The sequence below is a fragment of the Crotalus tigris genome, unplaced genomic scaffold (assembly GCF_016545835.1).
Source record: "Crotalus tigris isolate CLP2741 ecotype Arizona unplaced genomic scaffold, ASM1654583v1 scf7180000017639.5415321, whole genome shotgun sequence".
In the NCBI taxonomy this organism is placed as follows: Eukaryota; Metazoa; Chordata; class Lepidosauria; order Squamata; family Viperidae; genus Crotalus; species Crotalus tigris.
Genome location: NW_024096532.1, coordinates 1,561,056 through 1,575,535, shown reverse-complemented (window position 1 = coordinate 1,575,535; position 14,480 = coordinate 1,561,056). Strand labels below are relative to the sequence as shown.

Here is a 14,480-nt window from a genome sequence, read left to right as displayed (position 1 = left end):
CCTCCTTTCGTTGCACTCTCTGCGTTACTCCTGTTTTCCGTGAGCTAAAGAGTTCATCAAACCTCTGCATCTCTATCTGTGAAATATGCTCTATTTCGGAAGCCAGTAATTTCTTTAAAGCACTCCAGTCTTTTTAAACCTTTGCATCTCCGTCGTCCGTATTCCCTCTCTGTCTTTGCTAAATGTCTTCCGAACGTCGTATCTCTACGAAGCTGAAGTCAAAGCGCGACGTGATGGGTGGAGCTTTCGCCCTTTTTCAAGATGGAGGAATCCTGCACGTGGAAAGAGGAGAACTCTGCTTCTAGCAGCGGCAGCAGCGGCAGCAGCGATGAAGTGGAGGAGATGGAGATGGAGAAAAAAGAGGAGAAAAAGCAAGGAATGTCTCAAGCAGGAGCTTATGTGCCGGGAAAAGGTCCCCCACTAGCCCCTGGAGAAGAGCTGGTTATGGACGAAGGCGCATATCGACTCTACCATCGGGCAGGCACGGGTAGGAAGAAACAGGCAATTCTCACGTTAGATTGGAGACGGACGTGATCGCGAGCAGGAGGGAAAAGCAGGGCGTGTGACTCGCTAGTAATGCAGACTGAGAACTAGGGTTGGGCATTTGCTAGTAATCTAAATTTAGTTGAGGATTTTTATTTCTGCCACAAAAGGATTGGTGATAAATATATCTTATGATCCTACTGAGAAAACTGTGAAGTTTACAATATCACTTAGCTGCGGGGGTCCAAAACTGATGATAGTTTCTCCATTGCTATGGCTTGTGCGTCTGTTGGACTTCCCATAATTCCAAGAATGAATTTTGGATTATCCTGCAAGAATTGAACTTTGGAACAGAGGTCCCCAACCTTAGCAACTTTAACACTTGTGGACTTCAACTCCTAGAATTCCTCAGCCAGCTTTGCTGGCTGGGGAATTCTGGGAATTGAAGTCCACAAGTCTTAAAGTTGCCAAGGTTGAAAATCCCTGCTTTAGAACATCAAGGAAGGATCAAATAGGAAAAGGCAATAGAGGTAATATTCGACTTACGACAGTTCATTTAGTGACCATTCAAAGTTACAAAGGCACTGAAAAATGTGACTTATGACCATTTTTCACAGTTACAACCTTTGCAGCATCCCATGATCATGTGATCAAAATTCAGATGCTTGGCAACTGGTTCATATTTATGACTGTTATATTCCAAGATCATGTGATCACTGTTTGCAACCTGACAAGCAGAGTCAATGGGAAGTCCAGATTCACTTAACCAAGTAACTAACTGATCAACTGCAGTGATTTACTTAACAAGTGTAGCAAGAAAGGTTGTAAAGGGGGGCAAAATTCACTTAAATATTTCATTTACCAACAGAAATTTTGGGTTCAAATGTGGTCGTAAGTCAAGGACTACCTGTAATAGAAGTTCTTTTTAATCCTGAAGTATCAGGCAGAGGGCCAGGTAAAGTGCCTTCCAAATGCTTTGGAATATGTAGAATCTGCATTGCAAATAGAATCTGAGAGCTATTTTGTAAGACTGTATTCTCACTGTGTTTGATAAAAATGCAACTAAATGTTTGCATATTAGGAAGGAAGATGAGGTTAAGCTGTGAACAGGACAGCAAAAATGAAACATAAAAAAACTAGAGAAATGGCTCAGATAAATGAGGTCCTTCTGTTGCTATTAATTCAGGGGCTCCTTGCTTGAGTTTCGACATTTTGCACGATGCCCTTGGAGACAACCGAACTAGCTACCCACTGAGCCTTTTCCTTTGTGCGGGAACACAGGCTGAAACTGCCCAGGCGAACAGGTGAGTGCTTGGGATGGGTCAGTACAACTAATCCTTTACTTACAACCATTAGTTTAGCAACTGTTCAAAGTGACAATGGAACTGAAAAAATGACAACCAATTCTCACAGTTACGACTGTTAACAGCTTATCCACAGCCACTTGATAAAAATTTGGGCAACTGGCAACTGGTATTTATGACATTAGCAGTGTCCTTTGGTCATGTGATTACCATCCCAGCTGACTTCAGACAAACAAAGTCAATGGGGAAGTTGAATTCACTAAACAACTGTATGGTTCATTTAACAACTGCAGCAATTTGCTTAACCATGGCAAGAGATTGCAAAATTTGGATATGACTTGTTTAACAATTGCCTTGCTTAGCCACAGAAATTCAGGTCCCAATAATGGTCCTAAGTTGAGGATTACCTGTATTGTAGACTAAGCTGAATGAGTAAGGAAGAGAATCTTCCATAGCTTGATACCTACTAGAAGAATTTGATTTCAACTGCCATGTTACTCAAACTGGCATGGCCCACTATAGGATGGAGTCTGAAATCCAGCACAATTGGGAAATTAAAGTTTGGAGAAGAAATGTGACCTACCCTTACAAATGCATTTAATAAAAAAAATTTTCTTCTCTTTCCCCACCCCGACAATTAATCCTAATAAACCACAGGTTGCTAGTGATGAAAATGCACAATCTCCATGGGACCAAATCAGCTTGCAAAAATTCTTCTGGGTCAGATAGTAGCAGTGAAGAGAGTGAAGATGACGATGAAGACAAGAAACCCCAGCTAGAACTGGCCATGGTTCCCCACTACGGAGGGATTAACAGAGTGCGAGTATGGAAGGTTTCCTGCTGGTCTTTCTCATTTTTGCTCCCTTTGATATTTTCCCCCCAATGCTACCCTGTTATTTCCCTTTTTTTCCCCCATAGGTGACAGAGCTGGGCAAGACTCAGATAGCTGCGGCTTGGTCTGAGAAAGGGCAGGTGGATATATATGATCTTCAGCATCTCTTAGTGGCTGTTTCTGACCCCCAAGCGATGGCAGTCTTCTTGCAAGAAGAACAGGCCAAGATCAAGCCCATCTTTTCATTTACTGGACATATGTCAGAGGGCTTTGCCATGGACTGGTCACCCAAGAAACCAGGTGATGGGAGAAGGGAAGGGAAAGATGGATGTAGGAGATGAGAATGGATGAAGTCTAGTTCATGATATTTTGGATCTTGCTTCTTGTAGGCACTCTTTTGACAGGGGATTGCAATAAAAATATCCATCTGTGGACACCCAAGGAGGACGGTTCGTGGTTTGTAGATCAGCGGCCGTTCACAGCCCACACAGCATCAGTGGAAGACATACAGTGGTCCCCAAATGAAGCTACAGTAAGTTATTCATGATGTGTGCAGGTTTGCAAGTAATCTTATATAGAGAGAAAGGGGAAGTTTCAAAAGACTTTAAGAGTTACCTTAATTTTTTTTTTTTTAAACCCTTTAGCTGATTGGTTAAGTCAGTGTTTCCCAAACTTGACAATTTTAAGGCATGAGGACTTCAACTCCCAGAATTCCACAGCCAGCAACGCTGGCTGTGGAATTCTGGAAGTTGAAGTTCTCATGCCTTAAAATTGTCAAGTTTGGGAAACACTGGGTTAAGTCATTGTTTCTCCACTCTGGAAATTCAGGTCTGTGGACCCCAAGTCCCAGAATTCCTTAGCTAACATTGTCTAAGGTTTTGGACCTATAGTTTTTTTTTTTTTTTAATTTGGGAACACTGAACACAGTAGGACACATTTCTGAGAAAGAAGGCCTATTTGTGCTGCAGTGAGTTATATTTTTATTTCCCTCTTCTCCTTTCTAAATAAACTTCATAGCACATGGCAAGATGATGCAGTAGATACAGACCAAAAATTAGTGTATCTTATATTTGTATAAAACTAATACACTAACCTTTTGAAATTGTGGAGATTCTAGGGAACTTCAATTCAGCTATAGTCTTGATAAAAAAAAAATAGCCCATTGTGTCTATAGGGAGATCAGTTTATTTATTAAAAACATTCACATGCAAAAGTAAATTAGATCTCATCTGCTTTTATGAATATGCAGCAGAGAAAATCTATTGTGGACATAAGAGGGCTTAACTCCCCTTTTTGAAAAGGAAATGCTTTTTACTATCCCTGGGTTAGGTTTTCGCTTCGTGTTCAGCTGATGCCTCCATCCGCATCTGGGACATAAGGGCCGCACCAGGAAAAGCCTGCATGCTGAGCACCAGCAAGGCGCATGCTGCAGATGTCAATGTGATCAGTTGGAACCGAAATGAGCCTTTCATTGTCAGTGGTGGCGATGATGGGATCCTAAGGATTTGGGATCTGAGGCAGTTCCAGGTGAGCCAATGGATTCCTGCTGTCAGATAAAGTATGGGACAGTCACGACTTACCCTGTGCTATCTGGGTGGTTTGAGTCTTATGGAACAAAACTACTATAGAAATGATGCAATTTCTCAACCTTGGTAGTTTTAAGACGTGTGGACTTCAACTCCCAGAATTCTTCAGCCAGCATTGGTTTAGAGTTTCATGGTTTAGGGCATGAAAAGCCACACATTTGTTTTTTGACCCAGCCCCACCTTCTACACATACACTAAGTCCAAAATCTGACCTCTTCTGAATATGGGGGTTTACGACTTACAGTTGCCAGTGTATCTATTTTGTGCCTTAAAACTTCCAAAATGGGCTTCATCCCACCCTCTTTGGAAGCCTGGCTCTGAACATATCCCACAAAACCTGGTGTGGCCTTCAAGCCAAAAAGCCCCATTTCCTTGCTCTCTGCTTTCCACCCCATCTGGCTTTTGCTATCCTATTGATGTATTGTTTCCTTTTATTATTCTATTAGTTTTCTTTTAATTTCTTCCTTTTGATCTGTTGTAAGCCACCTAGAGTAGCCCCACAGCAAGATAGGCAACAAATAAATTTAACAAATAATTTTTGGCTTAAGTGTGTTGTGCAATCCCAGAGTAATTGGGTTATTTAATGATCTCTATCCCAAAGAGGCTTTTTCACGAGGCAACTGGACATTGTTTTTCTTTGAAGACCATTCCCTTCTCATCCAAGAAGCTTCTTCAGGGATGGTGGGAAAATGGAAGGATTTATACTCCTTGCAGATAGCTGGTCTGAAAGAGGGGTCAAAGAGGCCATCTATGTCAAAGCCTTCTGTCAACAGAGGGGAGGGATATGACATCATCTATCTTCAGTCTACAACATAGTCCTTTCAGCAGTTCCAAAAAGGCTACACACCCATTTGCACCACTCAGGTGACCTTGAGGACACAGATAAACCTCCAAGTGGCCTCAACAACTCTCTAAAAGAATGCAAATGACCAGCTGTCTGCAAGGAGTATAAATCCTTCCATTCCCCACCATCCAGTCAAGAGCTGAAGAAGCTTCTTGGATGAGAAGCGAAATGTCTTCAAAAAAAAAAAAATCCAAGGAAGTCCAGTTGCCTTGTGCAAAAGCATCTTTGGGACAACCATGACTTAGATGATTGAGAATCTCCAGACATTCAATGAACTCTACTTCAGCTAACATGGCTTAGCACATTGCTCCCTCCTGCTCCCATTTTTATGAGCTTGATTTTTTCTTCCCACAGCAAGCTTCAGCGGTTGCCACATTCAAGCAACACACTGCGCCCATCACATCAGTGGAATGGCACCCCACCGATAGCGGCGTCTTTGCTGCCTCTGGGGCCGATGACCAAGTGACCCAGTGGGACTTAGCGGTGGAACATGACGAAGGAGGAGAAGCTGAAGACCCAGCCTTGGCTGCCATCCCACCCCAGCTGCTCTTTGTTCACCAGGGAGAAAATGATATCAAGGAGCTGCACTGGCACCCACAATGCCCTGGCACTCTCATCACCACCGCCCTGTCTGGATTCAACATCTTTCGAACCATCAGTGTCTGAGGGAGGCTTTCAAAATGGCCACCTCCTAAATTCAGGGAGGGATGGTCAAAGGAATCAAGATGGGTGCCACCCTTTTACATTTGCAATACATGCATAAAAAAGCGATCATTCTGCTATAGAAAAGAGAAAATTCAAAACAGGCTTTTTTATATCTGTAGAACTGCCCCAGTGAATATGTCAGCTTCTGTATATCTATTATATCCAAAATGTACGCTGGGGAGGAAGCTACTTTAAACTAGTTGCAAAACAGAATGTGCTTAAATATAAATTATTTTGGAAATTAAACTCTGTGATCAAGCTTCCTGAGACTGGGTTTTGAAAAAGAGCCGGGATGGATGCATTAAAATCCCCATGCTTTGTCAGATGTTCAGAAATGCTAAGGTTGTGCATTGAAGACGTGGTTTGAAAGAGAAATACATCTTCAGAAAAGGGAAACATGCTTCCTGTTAAAATCTTTTATTTGGCACATTTAATTCTTTGACTTACAACAGAAGTCAAAGGGGACCAGAATTTCTATTGCTAAGGCTGTTGTTAAGTGAATCATAGCTGATTTTACAACCTCCCCCCCCCCCACACGATTGAGTGAATCACTGCAGTCATTAAGGGACTCCAGCTTCCTCCATTGACTTTGACTGTCAGAAACCAGCTGGGAAGGTCACAAATGGTGATCACATGACCCTGGAACTCTGCAACTGTTGTAAATAGATGGTGGTTACCAAGTGCCCACGTTTGATTATGTGACCATGGAGATGCTGTGATGGTTCCTAAGTGCGAGGACTAGTCACAAATCACTTTTTTCAGGGTCACTGTAAGTTCAAACAGTCATTAGATGAATGGTTGCCAATCAGGGACTAATTGCATAGTAGAGCAATGTTTTTCAACCTGGGCAACTTTAAGATGTGTAGACTTCAACTCCCAGAATTCCCATTTGAGAAACATTGGTATACAGCAGGGGTAGGCAACCTTGGTTCTTTTATGACTTGTGGACTTCAACTCCCAGAATTCCTAAGCCAGCCATGCTGAGGAGAAAGGGAGGTTTCCATACTGAGCCATGCTGGCTCAGGAATTCTGGGAGTTGAAGTCCACGAGTCATAAAAGAGCCAAGGTTGCCTACCCCTGCTATAGAGGGTAAATGCTGGCTTTTGTGTTATTTTCCATCCTCCGCTTAGTCATCAGATTCCAAGCTTGTGCTTCTTGCAGCACAATCCTTTTCTCTTTCTGTCTGAAATACAAAGATACACTTGAAAAAGACCAAATGTCTTTTATGTTGCTGGCAGCAGTGCTATCTAACCTAAGAGCAGCCTTTCTAGCTACTGCCCTGGGAATGTGTTCTCCTCATTCCCAACAGCAGGAGTCATGAACGATGACTCTACAGCCATCAACTTGGAACAACTGCCCCTGAATATAGATATACAGCTCTTGCGGGCTTCAGCGCCAAGTAATATGGGTCAAGAGATTGCAGCAATTATAATCCAAGGTATTAGGAGGGCACTTTGCTCTGGAAGACAAAGAATAGGTGACAACAGTTGTCAAAGCATATCTTAATAATTCCAGACCTCATCACTGTTGGAAATGGCAATCTTAAGATCCAAGCCTTTTCTCTCTCACTGCATCCCGCTCCACTGTAGGGATGTATATGCTATAGTCCCCTCCTGGTCCACTGAACAGAGCAAGACAGTCTTCTTGACGTTGGTGCCAAGGCGTCCAGCACTGATGATGTCACACAGAGAGATAGGTACATCTCTGGAAAAACAGAGCGCAATGTAATGGGCATGGAACCTCATGGGATCACCTATCAAAAGAGGAGCGGGAAGAGTTAGGAAAGCAAGAAGGCTGGTCTCACCATGGTCTCCTCAACACTGGCTCATTAGTATGGAAGAAATCTTGCGTTACATATGTCATTAATAGAAAAGCAAACAATTTTCTTAATCGCTATTTGCCCTGCCGGAAAATAGCTGGAGCAGTTTGTTGAGGAACTCTTCATAATCTGGATGTGCAAACACACTTTTAAAATGTCCTGAAATAGGGGCAGTTAAATAGATAACTTTTAATATCCAGAGATAGTTAAATTAATGAAAAAAGGAGGCAGATATTCCTTAATACATGAGCTTTGAGGAATCACCTATTATGAATGCCTTTATTTGGCATCTTGTCTGCTAGATTATAAAGTCTCGGACATCTGGAGAATATCAAATTCAGGAAAATGGATTGTAACAGTCTTTGAGGAGGTCTTATTTCATTCCATGTTTGTGAAGCCCCCATTCCCACTCCAATATCCTTTTTACTTTTCCTATCTGTACAATTCATATACAGAATGACAGCAACATTGTAATAAGCCATAATGTAGCTCTGGCGTAGCATATTCTGGTTTATAATCCGTGTACCATGAACCATGATTTATAGCTTAAAAGGTTGGCGAGCCAAGGGTATTGTGGCTTCACACTTGCGCCAGAGACAACAATGAAGGGACACCTGTTTAGCTATATCTGACTTCCTTTCCTCACAGATAAAAAGTTTAAACCAACATTCGTCACTTGAAGAGTGAATACTCTTCAATACTGTTTCCACAAATGCAAACATTCTTGTAAAATTTGTTGAGAAATTTGCCTTCACCTGGATAAACGAGGAAGTCACCTCCAAATTTGCTCCCAGTTGTGACATAATAACCTCGTTCCCAGAGGTCCTGGAAAATGCGGTAGCGCATCTCGTGAAGCTCTTGACCAGCATAAGGCCAGAGCTGAGATGCTACGTGCCAGTCTACTTTTTCTTCTTGAGTTATCTGAGTCCGTTCAGTGGGGAGCTGGATCATCATTGATTCTCGGGGAAACACAAAACAGGAACCAGACTCTGCAGGCTGTACAAGGGGATCTAAGAAAGGAAGAAGAGGTAGTCTAATTTTTCATTTGAACGTCTTTAGTAAATGAACAGATTCCCTCACAGACACAATAGGGTTTACAAAAAATAACTTTCCTCAGGATTCAGCTGATCCAAAGTTCCTCAAATTTCTACAGTTATATTTTCCTCTGCATACAGGTAGTCCTCAACTTACAACCAATAGCTTAGCAACCGTTTGATGTTCTAACAGACCTACCTGGGAGATACTTACGACCCGGATTGAAAGTTTCAATGGATGCCCCGTCACATGACCACACTTTTGAATGTTCAACAACCAGGCCACATTTGCGGTGTCCCAGGGTGATGTGACTTCATTTTACAACAGTTTTGCCAAGAATTGACATTTACTTCCAATTTTCAGCAAAATCATGTCCACAGCAAACCACTGGTTTGCTTAATGACCCTGGTGTTTGCTTAATGACCATCACAAACAACCACACTATGACTGTGATGAGCAATCTCTATTATGGTTGTAACTAGTAGACTGTAATTTTTGTTCAATCAAATATTGAAAAATAAGAATTGTGTCACTTTCGTCATAAATAAAATTCCACTTCATATGCCCAGCTCTCTGCCACTGTAAATTCAAGGCTAGCAACAGTGACATCAAATAGGAGAAAGCATGGGCAGAACTGTAGAGCAAGAGGTTCTATGATGCTAATAAGTAGTAAATATCAATGGCTAAATCTAATCTTAGATCTACTGCTGTGATGGGTCAAAAGATGCTCCTGGGTGTGAATATTATATCAAGCAGCTCATAATGCTAAGAGCTGTCAGGAGGATAATTTGGAAGCAGAAATATGTGTCAAGGTATTGATTTAACAGCTAACCAGCTTATGTAATGTAAGATTTAAGATGGAATAATGGGAATGACTCAGCAGGGTCTGTGTCTCTTTAAGAGCTTTTGTATAAAGGGAAGGCTCTGCTGATGCATTCTCTCTCTTCCGTTTCCTGCTATTAACTGGTTGGTTGGATCCTGCTGTATTAGCACGTGTATGTATATTGTACATAGTATAAAATAAACCACCGTTTAATATAGACCACTGTTTACTGACACAATAAGATTCTGCTCGCTCTAACAATATGTAGGCAGAATTCTTGGGACATCCTAGTCTGCAGGATCTAATCTGGATCGGTCACCGAGACCAGAGGTTTTGTCTTGTGAGTTTTAGACTCCAGCTGGAGCCGATCCTTGGGGATCTTCTTCTAGCAAAGTTTGTTAGAGAACAGACACTACGCTAGAGAGAAGTTCCCTGAAGATGGGCTCCAGCACAAGTCTGAAAGGTCAGAAGGCAAAACCTTCGGGTCTCAGTGACCGATCCAGATTGGATCCTGCAACATTATCCTGGGTCACGTATATTCGTCTTCATTAGTGACATTCTATTCTGCTTAAGCACCAACTTCACTTAACAATGAAAAAATTGTCCAACCTGTCCAATGGTTTTATGGGATTTCAGGGTTCCTAACCAAATGAAACGTCACAATAACCAAATATACACATTAGCTCACCTTCTCCTTCTCCTTTCTGTTGCCATTTCTTTGCTCGGCCCTGGGTTATATGGTCTGCAAGAGACTCCAATATGGTTTTCTTCTGTTCTGCAGAGAGCCTCAGCTGCTCCTGGTAGTTCTCCTCTAGCTCTTTCTCATAGGCAACTGCTTTCTCTGGGCATAAGATGTCCTGAAGATACAAAAACAGCAAACTCAGTGTGGTCAACATAAGCAACCTTGCAGTCAGGTTGGCCATGCTGATTAGTATTACTGGAAGGGGACATGATTGACAAGCATTATTCCTTTCTCTGAGCTCTGGAATAATCCAAGTCAGTTCTCTAAAATAAACCTTGTCTTATTTGCAGCAAAATGAGGTACTTCTTTATACACACATACACCTTCTGGATCAGGGGTCCCCAACCTCCGGTCTGTGGTCCACTACCGGTCCGCAGCATGCCAGCAATTGGGCCGCACAAGCAAGCAAAGCTCCATCTGCGGGATGCAGGCAGCACACAAAACTACGCACCCTCCGGTCCGTGGAAAAATCTCTCTCCACGGAACCGGTCCCTGGTGCCTAAAAGGTTGGGGACCTCTGCTCTGGATCATACATGGAAACATTCACTGCCAGCTGAAAAGTAACATAAAACAAATGGATCTATTGAAATTGCTTTGGAATTTTTACTAGCTTTTTTTTTCCCCCCCAAACACAAAATTTTGGATAGCTCCTATTGGCAGTTTGAAATGGCACTCACCATTAGTACTTAATTCTGCTGCACAAATAGGTCAGGAAGAGAAACTATAAAACATAAAACTGGTGCTAACTTCTTGGATATTCCAGCTGTGATATTACACTGATGTCTGAGCTTATTTTGCTTTATTGCACAGCTGGGGAGGAAGGGACAGAAAAAAGGGATAACTGGCTGTTGAAAAAAAGCTGATACTACGTCGTAATTTCGTTGCTGGAAGAAATTACCAATAGTCTTCGAATTACAACCCTTTCTTTAGTGACCATTCGAAGTTACAGCAGCACTGAAAAAATTGACTTACAACTGGTTCTCGAACTTGTGACTGTCACAGAGTCCCACGGTCATGTGATCAAATCTGGGTGCTTGGCAACTGGCATGTATTTATGACAGTTGTAGCATCCTGGGATCATGTGATCGCCATTTGTGACCTTCCCAGTCACCTTTCAACAAGCAAAGTCAAAGTGAGACCGCCAGATTTACTTAATGACTATGGTGATTCACTTAATAACTGCTGTGATTCATTTAACAACTATGGCAAAAAAAGATCATACCACCGGGTGCAGCTCACATAACAACCACCTTGCTTAACAATGGATATTTTGGGCTCAGTTGTGGTTGTAAGTCAAAGCCTACCAATAGAGGAATGTCCTTAAATTTGGCCACTTTAAGACTTGTGGACTTCAACTCCCAGAATTCCCCAGCCAGGGAGTTGAAGTCTACAAGTCTTAAAGTGGCCAAGTTCGAGAAGCCCTGATGTAGATGATTGATCTCTGCACTTTGCAAAGTTTGGGAACTGGGGAGTTTATCCTTCACTTCTAAGTCAAAAGTGAGTTAAACATTACCTGGTTCTTCCCATCGCCAAGGGACTGAGAGGTCGGGCTCCTAACCAGGGTTGCCAATCCCTTTTCCAATAACAGCCGAGCCTCTTCGGGAAGCAATTCCAAGGGCAGCCCAAGCCTCACGTTCTGCCGTGGCTTCCGAGGCAATGCCCCCACCAGTACGCCGACAATGCGATGTTCCTCTCGGATTTGCCGTGCATCTGCGTAGTTCCACACAAATGCCTTTCCCTCTAAGAGGTAGATTCGGATCATGCCTGAGCCTGCAACATCAGAAGAGGATTGAAGTAACAAGCTATTCAGGTATTTTTGATATGGAAGGTGGAAGGCTCAGCTATTCCTGGGATTTCCTAGTAAGCTTACAACCAAAGGGTGGTTTTTAACACAAACAAGGCTCTCGTTTTCCTTTTCACTAGAAAGCTCACTAATGAGGCTACCAGTGGCCACTGCAGATCTTGAGACTTTTATTAAGGAGCCCTTCAATCTGGGTTAGGCTTAGCTGAATAGACTGGAGTTAGTTGTTCTCAGAGCTGCCTTGTCAAAAGTTCTTTTCTGAGAAATAGGCAATAGATATTTCAAAAGGAGTCCACACGTTCTACTGAGAGCTAAGAGGAAACCACAGGTAACAGTCTTATGGATGGGGGATGCACCAGATGGCTTGGTTGCATGCTAACCTCTTAACAGATGAAGGAGGAGGAGGAAGAAAAGGAGAAGTGTCTGCAGCTAAATTGTCCCAATTTGCACATTTACCTGAAAGTAGAAGCTACCAAATGTCGGGGCCTGGCTTCTGATTACCTGTTTGTTAAGATTGTGCCTATATTGCTTGATAGTCATTTTACAAAATCATTCAATTAATCCCTGCATCAAATCCATCTTAGCTGGGACTTTAGCAGACTCTACTAAACATACAGGGCATCCTGTCGTTTTCCATCACAGGAAGAGCTTTAACCATCCTGTCGCCCTTCAAAAATCTAACCCACACAAAATGCATCAGATTGGGTTAAAAGTTACCTCAGAGCCTTAGTTCCTCCAGTTCCAGCTCCAATCCTAAACTTAGATTTCTATTGCTAAGCAAGACAGCAATAGTGAGTTTTGCCCCATTTTACAACCTTTCTTGCCATAGTTGTTAAGTGAATAATTGCAGCTGTTAAGTTAGTAACATGGTTGTTAAGTGAATCTCACTTCCCCATTGACTTAGCTTGTCAGAGGACTGACAAAAGGTGATCATATGACCCCAGGACACTGCAACCTTCATGAGTCAGTTGCCAAGCATCTGAATATGTGACCATCATGTGACCATCGGGATGCGGCAACAGTTGTATGAAAAACAGTCATAAGTGACTTTTTTCAATGGCACTGTAATTTAGAACAGTCACTAAACAAATGGTTGTAAATCAAGGACTACCTATAAAAGATAGTCCTTTATTTCAGAAACTCACATTGGTCCTTTATTTTAGAACTTTCACTTTTACTATACAAATGAACAGTTTGACAGAAGCAATCCTGTCCGATACTTGCTTCTAATAATTGTATAGCTTATGCTTTATTTGTATCCCACCTTTATTTTTTTATAAATAACTCATAGCAGTGAACATATCCAATATTCTTTTCTCCTCCTACTTTCCTCACAACAACCTTGAGAGGTGGGTTGGGCTGAAAGAGAGACTGGCCCAAAGTCACCCCACCTGTTTTTGTGCCTAAGGCAAAACTATAAGAATTCATAGTCTCCTGATATTTACAGAGATTCCCAGTCATCCAGGTCATGGTTGTCCCAAAGGTTCTTTTTCAAGAGGCAACTGGACTTTCTTTATTTTTCCTTTGAAGACGTTTCGCTTCTCATCCAAGAAGTTTCTTTAGCTTCTGAAGAAAATCCAGCTACCTCTTGAGAAAAGCACCTTTGGGTCATAGTCTCCGGGTTTCTAGCCTTAACCTCTAAACCAGTGGTTCTCAACCTGTGGGTCGGGACCCCATTTGGGGTTGAACGACCATTTCACGAGGGTCGCCAAACAACGCAGTCCGCCATTTTTTCCCCCTTTTCCTTAGCTGTGCTACTCCCTTTTATTCTATTGGCTTTTGAAAGCCAATAGAATAGACTCTCTTGAATAGAGTCTAATTCTATTGGCTTTCAAAGCCAATAGGAATTGTCCAGGCTGTCTCTGCCCTGCTGAGCCCGCCAAAAGTCCCATTCTGCAAACGGTCCTGCACCAGTTGAGTAGTCCTCGACTTACGACTGGTTGAGTAGTCCTCAACTTACGACCGGTTGGGGGTCGCGGCATTAAAAAGGTTGAGAACCACTGCTCTAAACCAAGTTGGCTCCCAGTTCAGATACTTGTATTAGAATATGCGTTTTGTAAATTTTTTCTTGTTGGTTTTGCTCTTGAATTCTCCTTTGTAAAGCGAAGTTATAAATATAGTTCCCCCCCCCTTTGTGCGCCTCTTTCGGATTTGCGCCTTTTTTTCTTCCCCCAAGAAAAGATGCTCACCGTAGCCAGGCGCCCCTCTCTCTTCCCGTTACTTTCAAGCCCCTTCTGCCCCGATAGCGCAAGCGTCCCGCGTGTCTTGCAGACCGCACAGCCCGGCCCTCTCCGACTCCCGCCCCCGCGGAGCTACAGAAATCCACCAATCACCTTTTAAGCCACCGGCTGAGCGGCTGGGAAGGACGGCTCCCCGAACCAATACGCAAGGCAAGCAAAGGCCACCGGCTGGTTTCCGCGAGGCAAAGGAGGGAGCGGACGAAAAGGAGAACTGCGGGGGGGTTAGATAGAGAAAAAAAACGCAAGAGCCACTCGCTTCCAGACAC

General features: G+C 42.8%; 2 protein-coding genes across 3 annotated transcripts; one reads left to right on the top strand and one right to left on the bottom strand.

Moving 5' to 3' along the window:
* The first annotated feature begins 237 nt into the window (after nucleotides 1-237).
* Nucleotides 238-6,150, top strand: GRWD1 (glutamate rich WD repeat containing 1). Its single transcript, XM_039335073.1, has 7 exons — nucleotides 238-487; nucleotides 1,670-1,787; nucleotides 2,445-2,610; nucleotides 2,706-2,919; nucleotides 3,009-3,151; nucleotides 3,949-4,146; nucleotides 5,404-6,150. Exons 1-7 carry the CDS (start codon nucleotides 262-264, stop codon nucleotides 5,713-5,715), a joined length of 1,377 nt encoding a protein of 458 aa, XP_039191007.1. The 5' UTR covers nucleotides 238-261; the 3' UTR covers nucleotides 5,716-6,150.
* Nucleotides 6,151-6,716: 566 nt separating this feature from the next.
* Nucleotides 6,717-14,432, bottom strand: TSEN34 (tRNA splicing endonuclease subunit 34). 2 transcript variants are annotated; one of them, XM_039335076.1, is made up of 5 exons: nucleotides 14,308-14,432; nucleotides 11,687-11,943; nucleotides 10,120-10,288; nucleotides 8,329-8,583; nucleotides 6,717-7,507 (listed from the first exon to the last, which is right to left on the bottom strand). In XM_039335076.1, the coding sequence occupies exons 2-5, from the start codon at nucleotides 11,933-11,935 to the stop codon at nucleotides 7,320-7,322; spliced, it is 861 nt and encodes a 286-aa protein (XP_039191010.1). In that variant the 5' UTR covers nucleotides 11,936-11,943; nucleotides 14,308-14,432; the 3' UTR covers nucleotides 6,717-7,319. The 2 variants fall into 2 exon arrangements, with proteins under 2 accessions (XP_039191010.1, XP_039191009.1); XM_039335075.1 differs by lacking the exon at nucleotides 14,308-14,432 and adding an exon at nucleotides 14,164-14,268.
* Nucleotides 14,433-14,480: the final 48 nt, after the last annotated feature.

What these genes read in the sequence shown, in the direction of transcription:
- GRWD1 (XM_039335073.1), top strand. Translation starts at nt 262, where the DNA reads ATGGAGGAATCCTGCACGTGGAAAGAGGAGAACTCTGCTTCTAGCAGC. An exon ending in CTACCATCGGGCAGGCACGG is followed by an intron (nt 488 to 1,669) that starts GTAGGAAGAAAC and finishes CTATTAATTCAG; the next exon opens with GGGCTCCTTGCTTGAGTTTC. An exon ending in GAAACTGCCCAGGCGAACAG is followed by an intron (nt 1,788 to 2,444) that starts GTGAGTGCTTGG and finishes AATAAACCACAG; the next exon opens with GTTGCTAGTGATGAAAATGC.
- TSEN34 (XM_039335076.1), bottom strand. Translation starts at nt 11,935, where the DNA reads ATGATCCGAATCTACCTCTTAGAGGGAAAGGCATTTGTGTGGAACTAC. An exon ending in TTGGCGATGGGAAGAACCAG is followed by an intron (nt 10,289 to 11,686) that starts GTAATGTTTAAC and finishes TTGTATCTTCAG; the next exon opens with GACATCTTATGCCCAGAGAA. An exon ending in ACAGAAAGGAGAAGGAGAAG is followed by an intron (nt 8,584 to 10,119) that starts GTGAGCTAATGT and finishes TTCCTTTCTTAG; the next exon opens with ATCCCCTTGTACAGCCTGCA.